This window comes from Jaculus jaculus, chromosome 19 (assembly GCF_020740685.1).
Source record: "Jaculus jaculus isolate mJacJac1 chromosome 19, mJacJac1.mat.Y.cur, whole genome shotgun sequence".
Taxonomy (NCBI): Eukaryota; Metazoa; Chordata; class Mammalia; order Rodentia; family Dipodidae; genus Jaculus; species Jaculus jaculus.
In genome coordinates, this window is record NC_059120.1 from 17,756,360 (window position 1) to 17,771,011 (window position 14,652).

The 14,652-nt window shown below is 44.6% G+C and overlaps 1 protein-coding gene across 2 annotated transcripts in view; it reads right to left on the reverse strand.

Annotated features, from left to right (window-relative positions):
* Window positions 1–14,652, reverse strand: part of Kyat3 (kynurenine aminotransferase 3) — a 66,776-nt gene that overhangs the window by 40,972 nt on the left and 11,152 nt on the right. For both annotated transcript variants that reach the window (XM_045138438.1, XM_045138439.1), the window contains 3 exons: window positions 5,728–5,786; window positions 3,703–3,847; window positions 1,904–2,053 (listed from right to left, as the gene is read on the reverse strand). In XM_045138438.1, the coding sequence (XP_044994373.1) occupies window positions 1,904–2,053; window positions 3,703–3,847; window positions 5,728–5,786 (354 nt within the window). The remainder of the gene's footprint in view (window positions 1–1,903; window positions 2,054–3,702; window positions 3,848–5,727; window positions 5,787–14,652) is intronic.

Below are 14,652 nucleotides of genomic sequence, written 5' to 3' on the forward strand. Positions count from 1 at the left end.
TTTTTCTTTTTTTTCTCCTTCAATAAAAGCAGGTAAAGAAATGAATCAGGAATGGATCTTCTTCTCAAGTGGGTTGTAAGATCGTCAATGGCCTGTAACTTCCTCAGGAACTAAGATGATCTACCTTTGCAACCTGGCAGGAAAGCGCAGGGCCATACACGGTGAGCTCAGGACGGGACGTGGGTGGGGGATGGAGAGATGGCTTAGCTGTTAAGGCGCTTGCCTGCAAAGCCAAAGAGCCCAGTTCAACTCCCAGGACCCACGTTAGCCAGATGCACAAGGATGCGCATGCATCTGGAATTCATTTGCAGTGGCTGGAGGCCCTGGCGTGCCCATTGTCTCTCTCTCTCATAAATAAAAATAAAATATTTTTTAAAATGTATGGGCCAGGTGTGGTGGCACATGCCTTTAATCCCAGCCTTCAGGAGGCAGAGGTAGGAGGATCGCCATGAGTTCAAGGCCACCCTGAGACTCCATAGTGAATTCCAGCCATCTCCCCTTTGCTAGAGCTCAGCTAGCTTTCTTGTTGCTGTTGTCCACCTGATGATGGCCGGAGGTGATGTCCAGCCTCTGCTCTGACATCCTTCCCTCCATCACAAAACTTCCCCACGGGACTGTAAGCCAGGATAAACGCTTTCCTCCAACCTGCTGCTTTTGGTCAGGCGCTTTATCCCAGCAAAGGGACGGTAACTGGCACAGTGGTTAAGAAATATTAAAGCAGGGGCTGGAGGGATGGCTTAGTGGTGAAGGTGCTTGCCTGAAAAACCAAAGGACCCAGGATCGATTCCCCAAGTAAGCCAGATGCACAAGGGGGCGCATGTGTCTGGAGTTCGTATGCAGTGGCTGGAGGCCCTGGAGCACCCATTCTCTCCCTCTCTTTCTTTGTCAAATAAATAAACAAACAAACAAACAAACAAACAAACAAACAAACAAACAAATAAATGAGATGTTAAAGCGGAAATAGCAGAGTGACAATGGGGCAGAGCTGATGAGACAGGTGCCAAAGTTGGTCTTGCCTCACAGGACTAAATGGCAGAAATCACTTGAGCTGCCTGCCACATCGCCCCATGCTGGGCTGCTCACATGACCGTGGGCAGAAGGAGGCATTGATCAAGCACGCATTGACTACATCAGACTGAAGGTCATTTCAGCAATGCAAAGGAAGGGTTCTTTTTCAACATCACCAGCCTCTCACACCTATCCTTACTTCAGTAGGCTATAAAAGTAAGAATAGCACACACCTTTAATCTGCTGTGAGTTCAAGGCCAGCCTGAGACTACATAGTGAATTCCAAGTCAGTCGAGCTACAGTAAGACCTACCTTGAAAAACTAAAACAAAATAAATAAATGGGTGTGGTGGTGCACCTCAGTAATGCCAGTACTGAGGCAGGAGATCATAGTGAGTTTCAGGTTATCTACATGCGATATTGTCTCAACAATAAAATACTGTTACATCAACGGGTGAATGTCACACACTTAAGGATAAATAAGAAATACTCACAAAATGGCCTGGATATCCATGACCTCACTGTGCCTGACACTACCTACACAAGATCATCATAATAGGAGGAAAAGATCATGACATCAAAATAAAAGAGAGACTGATTGAGATGGGGAGGGGAATATGATGGAGAATGGAGTTTCAAAAGGGAGAGTTGGGGGAGGGAGGGTATTACCATGGGATATTTTTTATAATCATGAAAGTTGTTAATAAAAATTTGAAATAAAAAAAAAAAACAGAAGGGAAAAAAAGAAATACTCCGAGTATGTATTGCAGGATTCTGCTCACACCAAGCAAAAGACCAGTGGGAATGAACTAATGGTACATGCATACATACATGCATACAAACATACATGGAACGCAGAAGAATGGTTCAGTCGGGGCAAACATTCATATACTTACTTCATCGCCGGGGTCAATTAATCCTTGGATGGCATTAAAAAGGGAGCCATAGGCTCCAACCGTCACGAGGATTTCTTTATCTGGGTTGATTTTATTTTGATAAAACTTTTCATATAAACTGGACAGAGCTTTCACAAGGGATGGGTGACCCTGTTAGATTAAAAAACATGAGAAAAAAGAGACCTTGAATTTGATTATGAAATCTACTTCTTTGAGGTAACATGCCTACAAAGCCAAAGGAACCAGTTCTCTCCAGATCCCGTGTAAGCCAGATGCAGAAGGTGGCACAAATGCACAAGGTCACACATGCACACTAGGGGGCGCACAAGGTCACACATGCACACTAGGCGGCGCACGCATCTGGAGTTCGACTGAAGTGGCTGGAGGCTCTGGTGCGCCAATTCTCTCACTCTCTCTCATGAAAAAGGTTACCCAGTTAGAATAAATATTTAAAATTCTCCATTCTCTGAATCTGTTTTTCCCAGTTGATGCATGGTTATGCCAGCCAATGGGTTAAGAGAGAGTGCAGACTTTCTCCACAGACACACATACTAGCGTTGCTGAATGGCAGACGTTACAAGGCAGCAAAATATACCTCATATTAACCAGGCGTGGTGGCGCACGCCTTTAATCCCAGCACTTGGGAGGCAGAGGTAGGAGGATTGCCGTGAGTTCGAGGCCACCCTGAGATGACACAGTGACTTCCAGGTCACTCTGAGCTAGTGAGACCCTAACTCGGAAAAACAAACAAACAGAAAACAAACAAACAAACAAACACAGGGTCGGAGCTTGCCTGCAAAGCCAAAGGAGCAGGGTTTGATTCCTCAAAACCCATGTAAGCCAAATGCACAAAGTGGCATATGTGTCTGGAGTTTGTTTGCAGTGGCTGAAAGTCCTGTTGCGCCTATTCTTCCTCTCTCTCTCCCTCTTTCTCACTCAAATAAATAAAAATAAGTAAACAGTTTAGCCAGGCGTGGTGGCACATGCCTCTAATCCCAGCACTCGGAAGACAGAGGTAGGAAGATCGCCATGAGCTTGAGGCCACCCTGAGGCTACATAGTGAATTCCAGGTCAGCCTGGACTAGAGCGAAGCCCTACCTCAAAAAAACCGAAAAAGCAAAAAGAAAAAAAAAAGAATATACTTTGTACTGATGAGAAAGTAGCAGTTACTGGGAACAGCTCTTCCACAGAAGAGCGATGGCATGAAGCCTGAACTGACACAATCCTCTTAGGACACAGAAGGAGGGCACAGAGAAAGAATAGCTAGTTGGAAAGAGGGTACATTAAGAGGCCAGTGATGAGATTGCTTAAGCATTAATGAGATACAAAACCAAAAAAAAAACCCAAATTAAAACAAACAAACAAAATCCCACCATGTTTCAAGTGACTATTTTCCTTTCCCTTGTTACCCTAAAAACTTATTTATTTATTTATTTGTTTTTGTTTTTCTACGTAGGGTCTCGTTCTAGCCCAGGCTGTTCTGGAATTCACTCTGTAGTCTCAGGGTGGCCTCGAAATCAAGGCAATCTTCCTACCTCGGCCTCCCAAGTGGTGGGATGAAAGGTGTGTGCCACCATGCCAAGCTCCTAAGGAGATTTTAGAGTCACAGTAAGTTAAGCGTCCAAAGAGAACAGTGGAAAGGCTGGATGATGGGGGAGTGTCTTCCTAGGAGATAAGGATAAAAGAGAGCTCCCAGGTTCCTAGTTAACCCTAGGAAGTCAATTATCTATAAGTAACAGACATACACATAGCACAGTATAAAATGTAAGTATATACCCCACAGGGTCCTGATAACTTACAAAGCCCCGTGTATACTGATTCAAGTTATCAGTCAAGGCAACCTTTGATAATTCTTCTTTTACATATGTAGGAGGGGATATATCTGGAAGGCCTTGGCCAAGATTCACAACAGAAGGATCAGCAGCCAACTTGGTAAATTCAATCCTAACACAAAACAAACAAAAAGATTATTGACATTAGAAAGGACTATAATTACAAAGTTTGCTTTGAACATGTTGTGAACTATGAGAAAACTGAAAAATAAGATATAGTCTTCAGGTTAAAAAAAAAACAGAAGAGGGCTGGAGAGATGGCTTAGTGGTTAAGGCGCTTGCCTGTGAAGCCTAAGGACCCAGGTTCAATTCATAGGTCCCACGTAAGCCAGATGTGCATGCATCTGGAGTTCATCTGCAGTGCCTAGAGGCCCTCGTGTGCCCATTCTCACTCTTTCTCTTCCTTTCTCTGTGCCTAATAAATAAAAATAAATCTTAAAAAAAACAAGAATTCCCAACAAAAATTTTACCATCCAATAGACCAATTTATCTAACAAAATGATGGCCGACAGATGAGCAAGGTGGTACTTGCTTCTGCAGTTTGTTTGTAGCCACTGAAGACCCTGGTACACACATTCTCTCTCTCTATCTGCCTCTTTCTCTCTCAAGTATAAATAAAATATAAAAAAGATGGCTGAATTAACAAACCTATCTTCCTTACAGACTTCAATTCAATGATATACGTATTTGAACCAAACATACATGTACACAGATGATTTTTCTAGGTTGTCTTGTAAACTATTCGAAAAGACAATGAATAAAAAAAGTTCTGGGGATGGAGAGATGGCTTAGTGGTTAAGGTGTTTGCCTACAAAGCCAAAGGTTCCAGGTTCAATTCCCCAAGACCCACGTAAGCCAGATGCACAAGGTGGCGCGTGCATCTGGAGTTCATATGCAGTGGCTGGAGCCCCTGGTGTGTCCATTCTCTCCCTCCCTCCCTCTCTCAAATAAACCAGTAAAATTAAGAAAAGTTTAGCTGGGTGTGGTGGTGACAACTGTAACGTTGGCGCTAAGGAGGCTGAGACAAGAAGACCAAGAGTTTCAGGCCAGCCTAGGATACATGCATAGTGAGACACTTTAAGGAAGAAAAGAGTGAGAGAATAAAGAAAGGATGAACGGATATTAGGATGGAAGAAGGACAGAAGTAAAAGTCAAAGCCGGGTGTGATGGATGGCGCACGCCTTTCATCCCAGCACTCGGAAGGCAGGGGTAGGAGGATGGCCTTGAGTTCGAGGCCAGCCTGAGACTCCATAGTGAATTCCAGGTCTGCCTGGCCTAGAGCGAGATGCTACCTTGAAGAACCAAAAGTCCACGCATTTGGAAGGTAGGTTCCATAAATGCCCCATCCTAAAGAAGCTTTGCTCTCCCTGTGTCCAGTCCCTCTCCCAGAGCCTGGCACATTTGCTAAATGACCACATCAGTGTTTGGATGGTTAACAGTTTTCATTTTAATGGGTGATATAATGAATAGGTTCATTTTTGGACTGTGGGTGATATTAACTCAGAAGTTGTGAGAATAAAGACCACCGACTACAAATTATGGCCAAATTGAAGCAAGCTTTTAACTGTGCACAACACAGCCGGTCCAGTGGCCGTCTCCCTAAGGCGGGGTGTAGAGAGCACCCCAGTCAGCTTCTCAGGCTCCTTTTATAGGGCGAAGCCACAGGAATCACAGGGTCGGGGGTCTCCAGAGCCAAGCAAGCGTGGTGACAGAAGCTGACCAGCGCTATAGTTCAACGACTTCCCGGAACGATGAACACACAATCCTGGGAACGATAACCTGGGAACAACTTGTGGCCCCAGTCAGACATAGAAACTTAGAAAAACAGAAACTTCACTTAGTCATTATTTCAAAATGGCTCTTGCTGTTAAAATGGAGTCAGGTTGGCTCTTCAGGAGAAGCTAACCCTCCTCCCCACACACGTTAAGTGGGATGTTAAGCGCCCCATGTTGGAACAGGTCACTGAATGATTGCTAGTTCGAAGATACTCACCATACATTGCTATCAAGTCCTTTGATTCGACTGGCATTTTTGAATTTCAAAGCCATTTTCTGAAAGAGATAATGAAAGTCTCCTTCAGTTCTTTAACCAAAATTCAAAGTCGTCAGTACTGAGGTCACTCTTCCCTTCCTCCTGTCCCCGTGCACACAGCACACCCACAGAGAGTCCAGCACCCAGTTCCGAGAAGTCCAGCTCCCACTGCTGCCCGGAGGACTCTTTGCGTTCTTCTCAAAGAACAAAAATGTCCCATAAAGGGTTAACTTAAAATCTTGATGTAGTGCACACCTTTAATCCCAGTACACAGGAAGCAGAGGCAGGAGGACTGCTGTGAATTTGAGGCCAGCCTGGGGCTACATAGTGAATTCCAGGTCAGCCTGAGTTAGAGTGAAGCCCTCCCCCCAGAAAAAACCCTTCAAATATACTAAAGAGTATCATAATAATACTAAAGGAAAGACAGTTTAAAAGTATCTTGAGCCATGCTCTAAAGACCATTTAATGTTAAGATGTACTGTGAGTTTTATAACTTCTTTGTATGGCATACAGGAGAGCTTAAAAATGGCTTAAAAATGACAGTAATTGGTTACAAATAATGACAGTTAACAATTACTGAGCAGTCATTGTGTTATAGGCATTGTTTTGCATTTCACATAATCATCTTTATTAATATTCATATCACACTATGTTGTCATCCCATTATGACCCCCATTTATTCATGAGAAGAGTGAAGCATCAGGAGGATTAAGATTATAAAACTTTCCAGGCACGGTGGCGTACAGTTTTAATCCCAGCACTCAGGAGACAGAGGTAGGAGGATGGCCATGAGTTTGAGGTCACCCTGAGACATAGTGAATTCCAGCTCAGCCTGGGCTAGAGTGAGATTTTACCTCAAAAAAAAAAAAAAAAACAAACAAACCACAAGACTTTTCATAATAGTAGTAACGTTCATATTCACATAGGCTCAGCCCAAGATTTGATTCCATGGGCTGACTCCAAAGCTCAAATTCAGAATTATCTTCAACTGCCTTTTCCTTAGTACGATCTTCTAAACATACTATTGGAATGCTTCTCATTAAAAGTGTATTAGGGGGGCTGGAGAGATGGCTTAGTGGTTAAGCACTTGCCTGTGAAGCCTAAGAACCCCGGTTTGAGGCTTGGTTCCCCAGGTCCCACGTTAGCCAGATGCACAAGGGGGCGCACGCGTCTGGAGTTCGTTTGCAGAGGCTGGAAGCCCTGGCGCACCCATTCTCTCTCTCTCTCTCCCTCTATCTGTCTTTCTCTCTGTGTCTGTCGCTCTCAAATAAATAAATTTAAAAAAATTTTTAAAAAAAGTGTATTAGGGGCCTGGAGAGATGGCTCAGCAGTTATTAAGGCACTTTTTGCAATGCCTAAGACCCTGGGTTTGATTTCCCCATTATCCACATAAAAGCCAGATACACAAAGTGTCACATGCATCTTGAGTTTGTCTGCAGTGGCTGGAGGCCCTAGTGTGCTCTCTCTCTCTCTCTTTCTCTCACTGTAAATAAATAAATAAAATACTTCTTAAAAAGTGTATTGGGGAACTAGGAAGATGACCCTGGGTAATAGTATTTGCCATGCCTAAGAGGGACTGTATTTGCCCCGAGTTCGATTCCCCAGCACCCACATGAACATCTGGCATAGTCACGCATGACTGTAACCTCAGTCCTGTGAGCAGTTTCCAGTTCAGTGAAAACGTCCGTCCCAAGGGAGCACACCGATGGTGATGAGGGAGGACTCCCACTGTATGCCTCTAGCCTCAGCATGAGGAGGAAGGGGTGGGCACATCTGCACACACGGAAATACGCTACACACACACAACACACACATTCAAAAATATAGAGAGAGCTGGAGGGATGGCTTAGCGATTAACATGCTTGCCTGCAAAGCCAAAGGACCTAGGTTTGATTCCCCAGTACCCACATAAGCCAGATGCACAAGATGGTGCATGCATCTGGGGTTCGTTCGCAGTGGCTGAAGGCCCTGGTGTGCCCATCCTCTCTGTATATATATCTGCCTCTTTCTCTCTCTCAAATAAATTACACACACACACACACACACACACACACACACACATTGTATATGCTGGAGAGATGGCTCAATGATTAAGGCACTTGCCTGCAAAGCCTAACAACCTGGGTTCGATTCCCCAGTACCCATGTACTATGAAAAACTGATCTGGGCATGGTGGGCCTTTAATCCCAGCACTAGGGATGCAGAGGTAGGAGGATCACTGTGAGTTTCAGGCCAGCCTAGGACTACTGAGTGACTTTTAGGTCAGCCTGGGTTAGAATGAGACGTTACCTCAAAAAAAAATTGTAATTTCCATCAGGTCTACTTACAACAGTCAAGGTTATGGTAGAAAAATATTAGCAGTAATAATTATCATACCATATACAATATTTTAGCTCTTTGAATTTCAAAGTTACATTTATACTGTCAGAAGTACTGAATTAGTGTGGCGTTCACTATTAACAAGCTGGTGGAAATGAGAAAAATGATTGACAGCATCTTTGCAAAGAGTTTTATAATAGAATATTAGAGCAATTTTAATTCAATCTAGCAGGAAGATAGTGATAAAGGGTTATTAAATAGACCATTGTTCTCATTCTAGTCCCAATAATGAGACCAAAAAGTAGACTTTTCAGTCTCGCATTTTTAGTCTTTGGAATCCCAGTGAAGTAAATCACATGGAAATTCTCCAAAAGCCAGCGCGTCTTCTGGAACAGCATTCTGTAAGTCCCATCGAATGCGATGGCCCTCTAAAGGGCGCCGCCACAAAAGGCAGGGAGGAAACGGCATTCTAACAAATGCCTTTCGCTCTCCCCACGACAACGGTGAAGGCTTAATGGTTCATCGTGCACGAGGCCACTCGCGTGCGGCGATTCAGAGAGAAAAGCCAGCCTGGGGCGCTGCAGACGCTACGTGCAGCGGTACTTACAATTCACCTGATGGCTACCCCACAATGCACGACCCACGTTCCCCAGCGAGGAGGGTCCCTGCGGGGGACAGGGAGGAGGCTAACGACAGTCCCGACAACATGGCTGCATACACACTGTGTACATAACTAGTAACAATCATAATAAAAATTTAGTGAACTGAGGTCAAACTGCGCTTTTAGACTTCATTTTCTTTAAAATTTGTATATAGACCAGCTTCTCCTGTCCGGAGTTCCCACGGTCTCCTTCTCCATCCCAATTTCAAGCCTCAACCACTCTACCTACCTTTTTAAATATATTTAAAATTTTTTATTTTATTTACTTATTTATCTGAGAGAGAGGAGAAAGAGAGAGAGAGAGAGAGAGGGAGAGAGAAAGAATGGGTGCACCAGGACCTCTAGCCACTGCTACAGCTCCAGATTCTTGTGCCACCTTGTGCATCTGGCTTACATGGGTACAGGGGAACTGAACCTGTGCCCTTAGGATTCACAGACAAGTGCCTTAAGCACTAAGCCATCTCTCCAGGCCCACCCTACTTTTCAATCTTTTCTCACTTTTGTTTATGGTCTTTCTTAGGGCCAGGCCATCTTTCTATACTAACGTTTCTCAGCCTCTCTATATAGTTTTCCCAAATCATCTCCTTTCCCCTGAATTAAATGTTAAGGAAAAGGATGGTGTCAGATAGGCCTGAAATAAATTCAGGAGCTAATGTCAGGTGCGGAGGCAACTGCCTTCAATCCCAGCCCTCAGGAGGCAGAGGCAGGAGGACCTTTGTGAGTTTGAGGCCAGTCTGGGAATACAGTGAGTTCCAGGTCAGCCTGGGCTAGAGTGAGACACTACCTTGGAAAAAAAAATTAAAAAGTGCCAAAACACTATAATAGGATTTATTTTGCTTGGTCAGTACCCACTTTCTCTTCTCAACTCAGCTCCTGGTCCCAGAACCCTGTCCCTATGCTTGATCAACTTCTCTTCCACCAGCGGCTTCACTTCTCAAGTTGGCGTTACTCCCTGCCCAGAGCCTTTTCTCTGCCAAGGCCAGCGACTCCTTCTGCGCTATCACGAAGCAGCACTTCCCAGCATTTCCCATACACGCACATATCTGCAAACATACTCATTTCTCTCTCTCTGTCTACACTTAAATTATGGGATGAGCCTGTGCACCGACCGAGGAGTTGGAATTCATGGAGGTTCTCCAGATAAACAGGGCGGACAGGATGTGTAAGATGTTTATTTTAAGGACTTGGTCATGCAATTGTGGGGGGCTGGCCGGCTGCAGGAAGAAACTGATATTTGTCTGAAAGCAGAATTTATTTGTCCTGGGGGCAGGATGCTCAATCTTTTTCCTCCTAAGGTATTAGCTGAATGCAGCGGTGGTTTTCAAGGTAGGGTCTCTCTCTAGCCCAGGCTGACCTGGAATCCACTATGTAGGGTGGCCTTGAACTCTTGGTGATCCTCCTATCTCTGCCTCCCAAATCCTGGGATTAAAGGTGTGCGCCACCACGCCTGGCTTTAGTCCCTGAATTTTAATCTCATCTCAAAAGGACCTTCCCAGCAGTACCTGGGTACTGTGGCATGGCCAAGCAGATATGACAGCGTCCATTCAATGCTCTGCCTAACACACAGCAAGCTTTCAACAAATTTTTGGTGAATGAATTAAAAAACATCCATTCATACTATGGTGCCATTCAAATTAAAATAGGCAATTTTATTTACTTATTTATTATTGTGTTAACAATATACTTGATATAGATACATCATGTGTTGGTACCCTCTTTTCCCTTGTCCTTGCCCCCATTCTAATCAGTGCCAGGGTAAAGGAGACAGACCCTGAGGACCTATATAAGCCAGATATAGAAAATGGTGCACGTGTTTGCAGTTCATTTGCAGGGCTGGAGGCCCTGGCACACCCATTCTCTCTCTCTGCTTCTTTTTCTCTCTTTCAAATAAATAAACAAAATATTAAAAAAGAGAAATAGGGTCAGTGTATGGGTAGTGAGTGAAGATGAGGTCATTAGAGTGCACCCTCATCCACCCTTACTGGCGTCTTCATTTAAAAAACTGAAGTCCGAAAAAAAGAAAAGTCTGGGTTGGGCGTGGTGGCACACACCTTTAATCCCAGCACTTGAGAGGCAGAGGTAGGAGGATTGCTGAGTTCAAAGCCAGTCTGAGACTACAGAGTGAATTCCAGATCAGCCTGGGCTACAGCGAGACCTTGCCTTGAAAAACCAACCAACCAAACAAACAAAAAGGAAGTCTGGACACAGACACATCACAGAGGGAGAACCCAGTGTGAAAAAGACAGCCAGAGCCTAGCGTGATTCTTCAATAAGCCACGGCATGCCAAAGACGGCCAGGAAGCCTTGGGAAGAGGGGGAGACGCAGGCAACTTTTCCTTCACACTTCTCAGGGAGGGATTCTCAGGCCCTCAGCCTTCCGTGGGGGAACAAGCTCCTATTGTTTAAACCACCCAGCCTGTTAAAGCAACCCAATTCACTGGTGGGAAGTCACAAGACACCCTGCAAAGACAGACAGACCCCATGCTCAGCAGCAGCTACAAATGATCACTACGGAAGAATCAGCCTGGAGTAGCCTGCTGAAGTCTTGAATGACTTTGGAGCCTGGTAACCATGTGGGATGACTTCATCGGGTAGACAAGTGCTGAAGCATGCAGTTCTACAGCTTTGCCACACGGTGGCAACTCTGGCAAAGATGAAACCAACAGAAGCTTGCTTTCTAAAAGGTTTCCTTGCAAGTACTAGAGCAAGGAAAAATTGGAAAGATTAGAAAGTTTTCCCAGAGGAGAGGTTGGAGCTGGGGAAATTTAACACAGGTTGTTACATCTACGTATCAGGGGCTATGAATTAAGTTTTACTGAGATGAGTCAAGGTCACAGCAAAAATAGTAAATAGTAATAATACTAGAAGATAAAGAAAGGGCCAAAGAGAGGCATAGCAAACCTCTATGCAATGTGTGTATACATAACATATGCTTATATTTAAATAGCTTACTTCTTTGTGAGTAGTAGGGGGAGAGAGAAAAGAGGAAGAATGCATGGGTTTTCCAGGGCCTCTTATGGCTGCAAATAAACTCCAGACACATTACCACTTTGTGCATCTGGCTTTACATGGGGACTGGGGAAATCAAACCCGGGTCCTTGGACTTTGCTGGCAACACCTTAACCACTGAGCTATCTCCCAGCCCCAAATGTCTCTTTTTTGAGTGTGCATGTGTGTGGTGTGCATGTGTGTGGGTACACATGGATCTGTCTACATGCATGTGGAAGCCAGAGGTTGACATTAGGTGTCTTCCTCGGTTGCTGCCCATTTCATTTTAGGACATGGACCTAGAGCTCGCCAACTCTGCTAGACGAGCGAGCCAGCGAGCTTCAGGAACCTTCCACCTTTATCACCCTAGCACTGGGATTACAGGTGTGCATCTGTCTCCCTGCCCGGCTCACCATGGGTGCTGGGCACTGAGCTCATCCGCACGTTTGCATGGTAAGCACATTACCCAGTGAGCCATCTCCACAGTCCTATTAAGTATCTGTCCGTAAGTTTTCAATTGAGCTACAGAATGGGAGAAAACAGGGCTGGAGAGATGTCTTGGTGGTTAAGGCTCTTGCCTGCGAAGCCTAAGGACCCAGGTTTGATTTCCCAGCACCCACGTAAGCCAGGTGCACAAAGTGGCATATGTGTCTGGACTTCATCTGCCGTGGCTGGAGGCCTTGGTGCTCCTATTCTTCTTCTCTCTCTCAAATAAACAAATAAAATATTTAAAAGAAAAAGAATGGGAGACAACATTTACAAACACACTGCTTACAAAGCACATTTTTATGGACAATCAGGACAATTTCACAACTCTGTAAAAAGACAATCTAACAGCGGATTGGCAAATGGCTTGTAAACCACTTCACAGAAAATGGAAAATAGACGCCTACAGTGGATTAAAGCATCCTGAATCCCTGGGGAATGACAATTACAACTATTGGTCACACTCTCCTATTGCTGTTGTCCACCTGATGTTGGCCAGGAGGTAATGCCCACCCTCTACTCATGCCATCATTTCCCCCTGTCATCATGGAGATGCTCCTGGAGTCTGTAAACCAAAATAAACCTTTTTTTCCCCCACAAAAAAGGAAAATTACAACTATCATAAGACATCATGAGGCACCTGTCAGGATGGCTGAAGATGCCCAAGGGTTGGCACAGGTGGGATGCTATACAACCCTGGTGAGAACACAAAGTGGGATACTTAGCTTGGAAGGTAGTTTGGCAGTTACTTAAAAATAAAACATAATGGGCTGGAGAGATGGCTTAGCGCTTAAGGGCTTGCCTGTGAGGCCTAAAAACCCCGGTTCAAGGCTTGATTACCCAGAACTCACGTTAGCCAGATGCACAAGGGGACACATGCATCTGGAGTTTGCTTGCAGTGGCTGGAAGCCCTGGTGCACCCATCTCTCTCTCTCTCATCTGCCTCTTTCTGTCTGTTGCTCTCAAATAAATAAATAACAAAACAAAAATAATAAAAAAATTAAACATAAGCTGGGTGTGGTGGTGCACCCCTTTAATACCAGCACTCAGAAGGCAGAGGCAGGAGGATCATCATGAGTTCGAGGCCACCTTGAGACTACTTAGTGAATTCCAGGTCAGCATGAGCTAGAGTGAGACCCTACCTCGAAAAAAACTATTATGTATCTATCTATATCCCTCCCTCTCTCTCTCTGTCTGTCTGTCTATAACATAAATCTATCACACAACACAGCTATTCCATGGTAAGGTGTTTACCAAAAGAATGAAAACTTGGGCTGGAGAGATGGCTTAGCGGTTAAGCGCTTGCCTGTGAAGCCTAAGGACCCCAGTTCGAGGCTCGGTTCCCCAGGTCCCACGTTAGCCAGATGCACAAGGGGGCGCACACGTCTGGAGTTTGTTAGCAGAGGCTGGAAGCCCTGGCGCGCCCATTCTCTCTCTCTCTCTCCCTCTATCTGTCTTTCTCTCTGTGTCTGTCTCTCTCAAACAAATAAATAAAAAAAAATTAAAAAAAATTATTAAAAAAAAGAATGAAAACTTATGTCCACACAGTGGCTTGTACATGAATGTTCCTAACAATTGCCTTCACAGAAGCCAAAATTTGGCCACCAACAGGTGAAGAAAAGCAAACCATGGTATATCCATGAGAGACTCAACAATAAAAGGAACAAGCTTCTGCTACAACACAGGTGTAAACCATAACAAAAGACGACGTATTACACATTTCCATTTATACGAAATGTCAGGGCTTGGGAGATGGCTTAGAAAACCCAGGTTTGATTCTCCAGGACCCACGTATGCCAGATGCACAAGGTCGCACATGCATGTGGAGTTCGTCTGCAGTGGCTGGGGGCCCTGGCATACCCATTTTCATTCTTTCTCTGTCTGCTTCTTTCTCTTTCTCTCTCAAATAAGTAAATAATTAAAAACATCAAAAGCTCAACCCAAGTCAAAGGGCACTTGCTTAGCATGTGCGGGGCCCTGGGTTCACTTCCCATGACAAGGTGAGGAATGAACTGCAAAGGAACACAAGGATTTTTTAGGGGTGATGGAGATGCTCCGTGATTGACTCTAGCAGGTATTTTCTGGTATATCCCCCCATCAAATGGTCACTGAGTTGTAGTTCTAAGTGGATACAATTTATTGTAACTAGATAAAGCTAATTTTGGGGAAAAAAAACCCAAAAAACATTGTTAGGGTATTCAGAAATCATGGCCTTCTAGGTCCCTCTGGATGAAATCCTTTCCAAGTAAACAGAACTTAGCCAGGGCCTTCAGCCACTGCAAATGAACTCCAGACGCATGCACCACCTTGTACATCTGGCTTATGTGGGTCCTGAGGAATCAAACTGAGGCCCTTTGGCATTGTAGGCAAACACCTTAACCACTAAGCCATCTCCCCAACCCAGACACCTTGCTTTCTTTTGCCACTTTATA